Source organism: Sinocyclocheilus anshuiensis, unplaced genomic scaffold, assembly GCF_001515605.1.
Source record: "Sinocyclocheilus anshuiensis isolate Anshui unplaced genomic scaffold, SAMN03320099.WGS_v1.1 scaffold990, whole genome shotgun sequence".
In the NCBI taxonomy this organism is placed as follows: domain Eukaryota; kingdom Metazoa; phylum Chordata; class Actinopteri; order Cypriniformes; family Cyprinidae; genus Sinocyclocheilus; species Sinocyclocheilus anshuiensis.
Window position 1 is genome coordinate 1,530,926 of NW_015539926.1, and position 13,385 is coordinate 1,544,310.

Here is a 13,385-nt window from a genome sequence, read left to right on the forward strand (position 1 = left end):
GGGCATGCATAAGAAAGCAGTGAAAAGCCCTATCCCCCCAAAAATTTATAACTGTTGTCCTTTTCCATCACTCTCTCATGGTCCCACAAAACAGAAAGAGAATAAATGAAAATCAAATGTAAACGAATGGTTGTTGTAGCTGCTGTAGGGGTGCCCCCCTGTGGCAGAGCGGGCGAGTGAGTGTTCAACACCCCTCTGCTGGCCTCCCTCTTCATCCCTGTGGACTCAGCTCAGCTGTCTCGGACTAGGGCAGAATGGTAGTGATGAAGTCATAGAATCTCTTGGAGTACTGCTCTGGGTTCACGGTGGAAATCTCTGCCCCAGCCTAAGATGAAAGAAGCATGAGGTCGATGTCTTGATAAAAGCTATAAAAGGTTTCAGTCATGCATACACTTTAGAGCATAAATGATGAATGAGATGCTTGGGAGAAATACGCAAAGTTGCCCTCTGTACTGTACTCCTGGTGCAAGCTCAAAAATGTAGTGGTAATTTTAGAAGTATTTTTTCATTATTTGATAATGTTTCTTCTATACAACCATACACTGACAAAAAAAAAAGTTTTAATGTTTTTTGCAAAAAATTAACTTTTTAATTAACCATATACTGTGCAAGACTGTACATGGTTTAACATCACAAAAGACAATAAAAATTGTGTTTTTTGGAAGTAAAAATTACGAATAGTTATATAATTTATGGTGAGCAGTGAAAAGACAAGCCCAGAAGTCCCTGTGGGACACATCATACATGATTATATTTTATTCAAATAGTTTTGTTTCTTCATATTTTTGTTATCAGTCATGTACATTAGAGTGTTTCGTGTTACATTTTCTGTTGGTTAGTTTATATTTATTGCATTTTTTTTTAATTATGTGTGAGATTTGTTTTACATTTTCTATTTATTTAGTTTATGTTTATTGCATTATTTTTAAATTATGTGTGTTACCCTGATTGTTTTTTTGTCTTTGAGTGTATGGACCCTGTGCACCGCCTACACATGACTATTGGTCATAGTCATCATGTGGCATTTTATTTTACCACCTGCATTATTATGGTAGTAACTGGTACACTGTAAAGTAAAAAGCAGATTTTGGTAGTTCAAGTACATTGGTTTACTAACATTATATAACTTGAAGTTACAATGTCAATATTGAAGTTACCTGAAGAACGAAATACATAGTAATAAGTTGTATATACGCACCAATATGCCATGCCGTAATACTGGAAACACCGTCACAGTGTTTTTATGGTGAATTTAGTTTTTTAGAGTGAATTTAGTTTTTTAGAGTAAATTTAGCAGAATAATTTTACAGTGATATAATTCTGAATATTAAGAAAAATGAAATTTAAATGAAAAAATCATAGCACTCACCCCATGCTTTACTGTCTTGGCTGCATGAGCGGCCTTTTTCTTGGCATCATAATGCTGCAGGATGTCAATAACAGCCATAAAATAGACCTCCTTTCTGGGAGAATCTGGAGGAAAAAGTTACATTCATCATTTATGAAAACAGAACTTGCAACAAATTTCATAATGTGACATATTGTAGAAAAAGTGGGATGGGTCTTAGCTCATCAATCAAGAATTGACTGGATTGTGGAAGGTGCCCATTACGTACCAGAATGGAGGCAGAATGGAATGTTTGATTATTAAAATTATTTTCACCACCTACCTCTCTTGATGACATCAACGTATAAAATTTTAATAAACGCTTTTATTTTAAGAATATCATGCATGGATGAATTGTTCACAATAACCACAGGGACATGCATTAAAAGAGGAAATGGGGCCAATTTTGATTTCATGCTGACTTTAAGGTTTGGTATATAGTATATATATATATATATATATATATATATATATGTTAAAAAGTGTATTTATCATATACAGTGAAATATATGCACAGAACCCATTTCAATAAGACAACACATATGCTTCCTGCCCCACTCACTGTCATGGCTTTTGATGGCATAGACGTCAATACTGGGGTCGAAGTCTCCCGGCAAGAGTGGTTTAGCGCTGTCCAGAGTGTTACTGGGACTGTCAGGAGGAGTGCCGATAATGCCTCCATCACTCTCTCCTTCCTCTTCTCCTTCATTATCTTCACTCTCCAACTCCTCTTGTTCTGCCCTTTCCACGTCATGGATCCCAACCAGAAGACTGTAGTCCATCAACTTCAGTAAAGCAAGGAACTAGACAGAGAGATGAGGGAGGAAAAAGAGAGAGAAAGAGGAAGTGACAAAGTGAGTATTCAAGATAAATGAGTCATTGTATCCGTAGCAGGCAGACAGAGTGAAAAAGCGAATTCTTCTCAATCATTTACCTCCACGTCCTTTCGTAGCTTATCAAGGAAGGTTTTCTTACTCTCTTCATCGATGTATATTTTCTGTCCATCATTGATAAAGTCATTATCTTTGTACGTGGGGAGTTCTTTAGCCTGGTGGAAAAGAGGGAAACAACATTTAGTGTGTTAAAGAAGCTTACTTGCACTTGCAGACACTTTTAAGAGCTTCAAAAGAGGTTGATCATTAACATCAAAATGAATTCAGGTCCTGACATGCTGGTCATGTCATGTAATATCACAGGGCGCAGCAGGGGGTGCTCTAGTTTCATTAGAAAAAGCCTGTTTGGCATGTTCAGCTGCATGTACCCTCAAATGAACAAATGAGGCAACAGCTTAACTAGCTGCTGATCTACATTTGTGTTTAGAGATATTCAGAATGGCCTACAATTGAAATGAGCTTTCATATATAGCGTTAATGACGCTGCACTGACATCACAAAAATCAGCTACAACTCAATATGAACTCGGCTGTTAAGTAATTACTCACTATTCAATAATTAAGTAATACATTTTTATGGCTCGCTCGAACTATTGAAAAGGAATGCAGGTGGAAATATTTCCTCTGGGGTGATTTAAACCTCCAGAATGAACTGACTCCAGCAATTCTGCGTAATTAGCTTATTTGGTATCCTTGCTCCAGACTCCAGTAAAAACCTTATTAATGGACTTTAACAACCTCTTACCATTTGCAGATTTCCCAACTTTGAAAAGCAAACATACACCTATCATATCATTGTGAAATCTAGGGCATAGATAGCCGAAGTGTGCCCTATTAATGGGTTGAAGAGTATTAGGGATAGGTTTGGTCGAGGAAAGCACTGTAAGTGAACAGACACCTATCTATGGGAGGGCACTGATTAAATGGTTTGCATCCATTAAAGATTAATGCACATTATTTATTTTTTAACCCCTACCTTCCAAACACCTGTCAAAGAGCCTATTTTTTATTTCATACACTTAATGTCTGGTTTCATTCAGAAATATGTCACATTATAAAAGTAAAATGACTTGTGAATGCTACTTGAAAAGTACCTTTAAGGTATATTAATATGTACCATTTATGGGTAAATGAGGTACAAAGATGTAACTTTTAGCTTTTGTACCTCAAGAGTACTGCCCCAGTGACAGCTTCGTACTTTCGTACCTTTTAGTTTTTTTTTCTAAGAGTGTAGGCAGGCATTGAGCGAAAGGAGAAATGTTTAACTTGCTGGAGGACTGAATCATATTATAGTATATGCCTATTATTAGTTCATTTGTTTGTTTCTTAATGCTATGACAGCTTCTAATGCTATTTTCATGTTGAAAACATGAAAATAGCAGAAGAAAGAAAAATATTTAAATCTACTTTTAACCATTGCCTCTAAAACAAACAAACAAAACATAGTTAAAAACTAGTGCTGTGTTCAAAATATCGATACGACGATGTATCGTCACAGAGATTTGACGATACGAGCATCGATACAGCTGGCCCTGTATCGATATTGTGGCACGTGTGCAGCAGTGGACCACGCTTAATTTGTTTACAATTTTACAACATTTAAAATTGAGTAGAAAAGTGCGAGGTTTCTAAAAAAGAATGACTAGAGCATATATAGGCTACAACAAGGTTTAATCTGGCCGCAGAGGAACACAACTGGGTTGCCTGATATAAAGAGACGTAATCCCCAAAACAGAGCTTCACACTTGCGCAATACGGAAATATCTACTAAGTGTGTTACTTATCTTTGTCAACCTGGCAACCATGTGCACACACTCTCTCTCTCCACTGTGGATAAACACGCTTGCTTTCTGAAAACACTGGTTTTAGTTTTAGCTTGCAGTTTAGCGATCTCCACTTCAACATTCTATTCTCAGAAAAGTGTAATTCATCAGCTGTTCATTTACGACAGAGAGAGAGAGGGGCTGTGTATGTATGAATTACCACCGTTTTGCCGCGTTTCTCTATTAACAGTAAAGCTGTGGCTTTAATTCCTTTAGAAACAATGATGCTACCAGCTCCTTGTTGAGAAAGATAATGTAGCTCTTGAGCGATTAAGCTATTTAGTTGATAAAACTGCGGGGCAGCGCTAAAAAGTTTGTTGTATCGTGACTTTGCTGGTGATACACAGCCCTATTAAAAACCTAGGGTAACTGCCAGAATACCATGGCTTGAGATGAGAACTCTAAACCCGAGAAAGAGGATAATCTGATGTGCGTTTAGTGAGAAACGGCTCAAGCTTGTTTTACAAGAGTGTTTGACTTACATTTAAGTGAAAAAGTATTTGTGGCTATAAACTTCACAAAAGTATCTCAATGATACAAGTCATTGTGAGAATAATAAAGTTACACATTTAAGCAAAACCAGAACACATAAATATTTGATTTGCAAATATTTCAGAGAAAGCTACTTCAAAGTCCACATTTGTACCAACACATGTACAGGCACAATAAAAAAAAAGGCTCTTCTTAGAAAACTAACAGAGCATATGTGATGTGATCTAGGAAAACCCAACACATGGTGAAATTTCCTTTTTTAGGTTTTGATACCATATGAAAGCTGGGTTCAAGCCCTTTCTTTGTTACGTTCAAGCCCTTTTATTTTGTCCATAGCTTGAACGTAACTAAAGTTATGGCTATCTGAATTTGGCTGATAGCTATGATTTTCCGGAATGGAATTTTGAGAAAAACGGGTTTAAAGTGAGACGGGTTTCACTTTCACTTCTACTTAACGATCGCCGTCTGTCAGGAGCGCTATACTGCATCATTACACAAACAGACTAACTAACGTCACCCTGAAGAGGACAGTTTTCCGTTGTTTATCATGGGCATAGTCTCTGAACTTTTGATCACCCCATGTATGTTTATTTAGATAGCACGAATAGTGTACCTTGTAGTTTACATTTAGAAAAGCGAGCGCAGCACACCTGTTCATATAACAGACTGTCATCGGACTCCTCCTCTTTAGTAACTTCATCATCTGATCCTTTCATCTCTGGATGTGAAATAGTCCATTATAACATATTTTAGGGCACTGACTAGAGGTGCGAACCTACACTGGTCTCACGGTTCGGTTACGGTTATCATGTCATCGATTTGGTTCAATTCGATATCACGATGCATCACAATGCATCACAATGCACTGCATCCTCTGCAATTTTCAATTTGACTTCACATTTATACAATTTTGTCAATAAATACAAGCAGTCAGATAAAGTGAAAAAAGTGAAAAAGTGACGTGACATGTGGCCAAGTATGGTGGCCCATACTCGGAATTAGTGCTCTGCATTTATCCCATCCAAAGTGCACACACACAGCAGTGAACACACACACCGTGAACACACACCCGGAGCAGTGGGCAGCCATTTATGCTGCGGCGCCCGGGGAGCAGTTGGGGGTTCGGTGCCTTGCTCAAGGGCACCTCAGTCGTGTTATTGAAGGGGGGAGAGAGCGCTGTACATTCACTCCCCCCACCTACAATCCCTGCCGGTACGAGACTCGAACCCGCAACCTTTGGGTTACGAGTCCGACTCTCTAACCATTAGGCCACGACTTCCCCTCGAATTTTTCCCCCCCTTTACGAATAAGTTTTAATTCGGACTTATTCAGTTACATTTTAGATACCCAGTCATACAAGTAATATGAAGAATACAAATTATTTCAGAAAAATTCAATATTTGCCATATGCAATTCATATGAGTAGGCTACATTATTCTTCTATTACATCATACTGATATTCGTACTGGTATTAAATTGCACAGTTTAATGGGTAAATTAATTTATTAGAAACTCAACAAACACAAACACTGTTAGGCTTTTATCTGTGCACGTAACTTGAATCGATCTGTGGAATACGTGGTAGATGCCTCGTCCTACGGAGCGTCTTTCACAGGCTTTTGGCTGCTGTATTTTTTATTAACCACCAGAAGGCGCTGTTTTCGAGACACTCGAAGATTTGAATCTTTTCCCGAAACAGTCAGAGGCTTCATTTGCCCATCCCTACCCCCTACATATTTCATTGTGCGTGACATGATTTACACACAGCGTGTGTCTTCTCCAGGTCGTGCTCAGGTTGTTCATAAAAGCCGAAATGTGGCCAGATGTCGGCTTTTAAAGTAGTTGGAGCATTTTTAATTACTCGCACTCGTGTCTCACCTCCCTCCGCCATTAGGCGCGTTCGATTTGAAGCAGCGCTGCGCAGGATGAGTGTATGACATCATCCGCGAAAGCATAAGGATCCGTCTGCTCTCTTATCGCTCTCGCGATACTTGGTCATACACTGATCATTCTGCACAGCGGTGCTTCAAGCCGAACGCGCCTAATGTATGCTACTGCGACAAATGACGTCAGAAAAGCGTCAGTACGTTATAATCGTTTATGGTCTATTACTGAACCGATACCGAATCGCCCTCGTCTGCATCGCGATGCATTGAAGAAACGATTAATTTCGACACCCCTAGCACTGACATCACCAAGATTGAGAAGACTGAGATGAGCAAGATCGTCTAAGTGAGCAGCTTCAGACTGTGTTGTTTTCTTGCGCTCCGCCATCTCGCGATATAAAAAAAATAAATACATTTTAAAAAACTTTGCGTGCCGTAGTTTGCACAGGACTGGCGGGAAATGTGCATTGATACACCTTTATTACATATGTTATGTGGTTTATTTTGATAGGTTAACTGTTTTTGTGGTGTTAAGAGAAAGCACCTCCGCAGCGTGTTCTTAACATGAGAGAAAGACACAGTCTTTTCTGCTTGCTGCAATAAATCGCTATTTTTCTGCACTAAACAAGTGAATTTTGCCAAGATATTTTCAGAGATGATAGACAAGATGTTATAGAATAATAATTGAATGAAACCCTAATTTTGACAAAAAAATTGACATTCGACCTATTTTTCGAATTTCCCGAAAACGTCCCAGTGCGACATCCGACGGGTTTTCCCAGATCGCATCACATATGAAGAAAATGAACTCTTCTTTCTACTCCTCCTTTGTTTTGTAAAGCTACATTTGGTCTGTAACAAAACAGCAACAGGCTCAACATTTATTCAGACATTCGATTTTACAGTGACAGTAAATCTGTGTGACAGATGAGAGATGGGCTGCAAAATAATTTTAACTAATACTTTCTCTAATCGGCATTTTGGGTCGTTTTTCAGTAGAAATGTCTAAAAATCATTAACGACAAGATAAATTTGGTGCAAAATTGTGTCATAAAACTAGTTTTCAGAATATATATTATTAAAATAATTTTTTATATTACATTTAATTGATTATAGACAGTTGATAATATTTAATTATAATTTAGTTTCAGTTTTTATAATTTTTTTTCTTTTTTTTGCAGTGTAATCTCTAGTGGAAGAAAACACAAAAAAACAAGTGTTTCCAAAAAACTTGAGTGCTGTTGTTCAAAGCTGGTGATTTTTTTTCCTATGCAGCTATGAATGGAGAAAATGTGAGAATTTCCCCTTTGATCCCCCTCCAAAGTGCCAGTGATTAGGGTCTATGGCCCTGTGACAGAATAAAAGGATTAAAATAGGAGTCGGGTAACCTCATGCCCCTCAGACCACCAGTGGACCATCTGTTATTTTAACTCATGGGCCGCCTTTGGGCTGGAGTTGTACAGAGAAGTTTAACTTGGCCTAGTAGGATTACTTATACTTATTACTATATATACACACACACAGACACGGATTTCTTTGGTTGAACAAAAATACACCATGCATGACTATACAAATTGTGACATGTGAAATTACAAGGATACATAGCTAACTTTAATATTTCTTCTTTGTTAAGTTCTAGTACCTTGTGAACAGGCACACAGCCCAACCACTGTCATTAAATCATTCGTTTTATTTTCAGTGTTGATGCTACTGAAGCTTACAGTCTCTTGCTTTAATCTCCGTATCTTAAAAAAGCACCATGGACTCTGCTTCACCTTGACACCCTAAGTATAGGATAGATCTAGGCCTACATCTGTGCACCCGATAATCACACAGACGCTCTAAAACCAGCACGCCTCACTCTAATACTCACTCTCTGCTTCACAGTAAATTAAGGTGTTTGAAGTGACAAATGATTAGCCACTACAGAAAGAATCATCTTCAAACACACAAGCAATGAGACCCGACATACACTCTACACACAGAAAACCAACAAAAAAGACCGGAAAAGTCAAAATTGAAAACATTCAGATCAGATTTTTGTGTTTGAGGGTGAAACTGACCTTTTCTTTGTCACTTGCCTCTCTGGCAACAGTAGATCCCTACAGAGAAGAAAAACTGGAACATGTCAAACTATATCATAACCGTCATCTGGTTTGACTTGGCCAGTCATTTTTCATAATCCTTACCTTCAGGTCATATTTCTTATACACAGACAACCGGTGACTGAAAACGTTGCGTGTGACTATCATATAAGTCTCATCTCCATCTACAGTGAGGCGGTACATGCCTAGAAACTGTGGCAGCAGTGTGGTACCATGACATTCCACAATATACTGCAGTGAAAAAAAGACATTAAAAATACATTATACCTGGCTCACAAGAAATGTGCATGTAAATGTACAAATTATTGGTAAAACATGGGGAATGTATGAGCTTGTTCGCACCTGGTGGTACTTTTTGAGGATGTTGTGCATCTCAGCCACGTCCTCGCTGCTTATGGTTTTGATGACGTACCTCTTGTCGTAGGAGGTGTGGAAGCGAGCACCACTACGGCCCTGAGCTTCACTGACGAGGGGTGCGCTGCGGGTCAAAGAGTTCTGCCAACACACATGGGAAAGAGGTCTTAGCACACATAATAAACGCACACAAAGATGGATGAGACTAAGTGATACTTTTTAACACTTTTATTTCATTCTGAAGTTGAAATTGCTGTTTTCTTTAATTATTTTCTTAACTTTGCAAATATGTACTCATTTTCTTTAAGCACACCAATGTTTATAGCAATTGATTAATAGATTTAAAAAGCATCAATTTTCTCTCTTTTCCACCCAATCTGGCACTGTTACACATGCCAATGTAAAAGGCTGTTCTGAGCCAGAAAATCAGCCCGCACCTGCCCCTTGAACCTGCTGGTTTCAATTCAACTAATGTCATTATCCAGGAAGCATGATAAATGTAGTTTTCAAAACAAAAGCAACTCAATTTGTCTAGTCCAATGCAACAAAACTAAATTCCTATCAATGAAACTATCAATACTGAAAGTGTTCAGTGTGATTCTTTAATTCAGTTGATGGGCAACATTTGTTGTGTTGCAGAGCCGCTATATATTTTATCTGAAATAAAATTATTTTATTTACAAATACCATGCACTACTGTTTAAAAGTTTGAGGTCAGTAAGTTCTTTTCATGTTTCTGAAAGAAGTAGCTAAAGCTCACCAAGGCTACATCTGTTTGATCAAAAATACAGAAAAAAATAAAATTCTGTGAAATATTACAATTTAAAATAACCGTTTTCTAATTTAATATATAAATTATTTCTGTGATGGTAAAACTGAATTTTCAGCGTCATTACTCCAGTCTTCAGTTTCACATGATCTTTCAGATGACATTCTAATATGCTGATTTGGTGCTCAAGAAATAATTTATCATCAAGTTTAAAAACTGTTGTGCAGCTAAATAAAATAAATTTGTTGTAAAAAAAAATAAAAATAAAAAAAAAGCAAAGCAAAAAAAATAAATAATAAATGCATGTTTATTTGTGGGCAGGTTAAGTAGTAACAATCAGTTATGTCATGGTTTGACTGTCAAGTCACTGGTAAAATGGATCTGAACCTGTTCTAGTCCTGAAAGAGATTCACAGAACTCATGACTGAGGACTGGCACTCGTGCAAAAGGATATGCAAGTTTCTGATGATCTGGAGTGCAAATCACTACCGTAATTGCCCTGCCCACAAACGCATGACCACTGACATTTAGACACTGTGCAATTTCCAACCATTTTCTCTCACCAACTGAAGTGGTCTGCCCTTGTGTCTGTTCCAGTTATAAAAAAAACAACTCAAAAAGCTCATGGTGGACGCATGATGCACTTGAAAGGACCGGAGGGTCTCTGCTCCGTGAGGGTGAGTGAAGGACACAGCTGCACAGAGCAGCTCAAACTACTCTACATACATTCCCAAGGTCTGCTACCTCAAACACATACACACCCACACATTTCCCTACCACCTCTCTCAGTCTGAGTATCAGAACCTTTTTCTACATCATTTTCTACATTTGCTTGGATTTCCTAACTATATTCATCAAGTATAGCCATTAAACACAAAACCAAAAGCAGGATATGAAATTTCTAAAGGTTTCACAGGCTGAGTCATGCGGGTTAGGGCTTGTAGCTGTTCAGCTGACGGCTTGTTCTGCAGGGAAGTGTGTGCACAGATGGGCTGAACATAGTGATGATGAGGCAGAGGATGCAGGGTGGACTGAGGAACCACAACTCTAGGAAGTCATAGCGGGATTACGCTAGATCTGTATTACAAAACAGCTTTGTTATTATGCAGGTAGACATTTGACTAGCGGCATAACGTCTGGTCCCAAGTACCGCCCACTTATGTTATGACCAACATGAAAAGCAGTCCTAAACTAGCATAATTATATAGGGTAGGGGTTCTCAAACTTTTCTTTTTAATGGCTGTTATGGACTTTCCACAATCATATTCTAAGGCCCCATGACTCTTCCAGTAGTAATTAACTAGGACAGGGGTGCCCAAACTTGGTCCTGGAGGGCCAGTGTCCTGCAGAGTTTAGCTCCAACCCTAATCAAACACACCTGAAGCAGCTAATCAAGGTCTTACTAGGCATACTAGAAACTTCCAGGCAGGTGTGTTGAGGCAAGTTGGAGCTAAACTCTGCAGGACACCGGCCCTCCAGGACCGAGTTTGGGCACCCCTGAACTAGGATCAAGTATAAGGATTTAAAAATATTTTTTTCTTTTAATTTTTCAGTTTCTATAAAATTATTAGGGGTGTCCCCGACTAAGGATTTTCATGGTCGAATCAGAATTTTCGAATCTTGCCGATAGTCGACTGATAGACGAATCATATGTTTTGGGGGTGGGGCAAAATTCATTACCAAGAGTCAAGTCAGACATTCGACAGTCATAATTACGTTAACACACAGGGAAAATGTGTAACGGATGCCTCGCAGATACAAATGGGGTAAATAATGTTTTATGTTTTGATTAAAAGATAGTTAACATTAAACGGCAGCGAAACCCTAAGAATTCAAAATATTTTTTACAATAGTGCTCTCATTATAACGTTATATATATGACAGTAGTTATTAATGTTCTGCATTTCTGTTCTGAGCTGCGTGCACTGATGATGACCAGTAGAATGAAGCAGCAGGTTTTTAATCAATGGGATTTAACTCATCATTTATCTCATATAGAATACGTTTCGTTATTTATACAACATAACGTTAATATTATGACTTATAGCCTATAAGTTATAGGCTATCTGCACAAAATGCCCCGAATGCATGAACGTGCCTGTGCGGCTCTGAATGAACTCCTTTTGTGGACGCGTTCTTCATGCAACAACGTGTGTTTTATTTGTTTTATTACAATAGTGTTCTCATTATAATGTTATGTATATGACAGTCCCAGTCATAGTTATTAATATTCTGCATTGCTGTTTGTCCTGCTCGCGCAGCGTGCTGAAGAGATAATCACGGTATTACTACAATAAAGCGCTTTACTGCAGCGCAACTCAACCAAATGCAACTTATACGAGATAAATAATATATACACGATATATATATAAACCGGCTGAAATGTTTTGAAATCACTTGTACCCTACCTGATAGATTATGGAAAGTAAAACTTAAATCTATAGGAGTGGTTGGATTTATTCACGCACGTTAAAATATTTATTTGAAGTTTCTTTCTTTTCAGATTCTTATTTACAGCATTATTTTAATACTAGAAAAATGCATAATAAAAATGCTCATGGATTTTACTAATTTACATGATTTTGACAATGTCAATAATTACACTTTTAAAATGATGCTACCTCATACAGTGCCGCCCACTAATATTGGCACTCTTGGTAAATATGAGCAAAGATGGCCGTCAAAATAATTCTGTATCATTTATCTTTTTGATCTTTTATTCAAAAAATTCACAAAATTGTAAACTTTCATTGAAGTAAAACAATTGAAAGTGGGGGGAAACTCACATTATGAAATAAATGTTTTTCTCCAATACATGTTGGCTACCATTATTGGCACCCCTAGAAATTCTTATGAGTAAAATATCTCTGAAGTATATTCCTATTCATATTTACATTTTTTTACACACCAGGGTGATTATGAACATGAAATTTTCCAGCCATGACTTCCTGTTCCACAGAATTATAAATATGAGGAACACAAAGGCCAAATTCCCTTAATCATCCATCACAAGGAGTAAAACCAAAGAATATAGTTCTGATGTACTGAACAAGATTGTTGAGCTTCACAAAATAGAAAGTGGCTGTAAGAAAACAGCTAAAGCATTGAAAATACTCATTTCCACCATCAGGGCAATAATTAAGAGAGTTTGAGTGGCCAAAGACTAGGGCTGAACGATTAATTGCATTTGCGATAATATCGCGATATGAAAAAACGCGATTTTTCAATCGCAAAGGCTGCGATTACACTCGGTCATGTGACACGCAAGAGTAAAGAGGTGTGCTCGACTCGGATCGATCGGTGTATGACATCAAAGTACGGCGAGAGAAAGCACAAAGAGACGTCCGCTCTCTTATAGCTCTCGCAGTACTTTGATGACACACACCGATCGGTCTAAGCAGCGCTGCTTCAAGTCGAACACATCTAAGCAGTCTTCAGATGAAGCATCAAGTTGGCACGCTACAGTGTTGCCAAGTCCGCGGTTTGGGGAACCCCTCCAAAACACGTGTATTTTACCCCCTGGAACGTGATTTTTACCGGTGGACCCCCCTCAAAACGCGATTGGGCTAGTTTTGAGTACCAATTGGGCGGGTTTTGTTGTCATCAGCAGAAAAAGAAAAGAAATAAAACCGTAAACAGCCAAAGGACGTAACTTAGAATGGGAGATGGATCGGTTT

The 13,385-nt window shown here is 38.1% G+C and overlaps 1 protein-coding gene across 1 annotated transcript in view; it reads right to left on the bottom strand.

Moving 5' to 3' along the window:
- Positions 1-234: 234 nt before the first annotated feature.
- Positions 235-13,385, bottom strand: part of LOC107686705 (phosphatidylinositol 5-phosphate 4-kinase type-2 alpha-like) — a 40,857-nt gene continuing 27,706 nt past the window's right edge. Inside the window, exons 4-10 of the mRNA XM_016483807.1 lie at positions 8,928-9,080; positions 8,670-8,816; positions 8,544-8,582; positions 2,322-2,435; positions 1,950-2,190; positions 1,370-1,473; positions 235-325 (exon numbers count right to left, since the gene is read on the bottom strand). Coding sequence (XP_016339293.1) covers positions 245-325; positions 1,370-1,473; positions 1,950-2,190; positions 2,322-2,435; positions 8,544-8,582; positions 8,670-8,816; positions 8,928-9,080 — 879 coding nt within the window. The 3' untranslated portion in view covers positions 235-244. The remainder of the gene's footprint in view (positions 326-1,369; positions 1,474-1,949; positions 2,191-2,321; positions 2,436-8,543; positions 8,583-8,669; positions 8,817-8,927; positions 9,081-13,385) is intronic.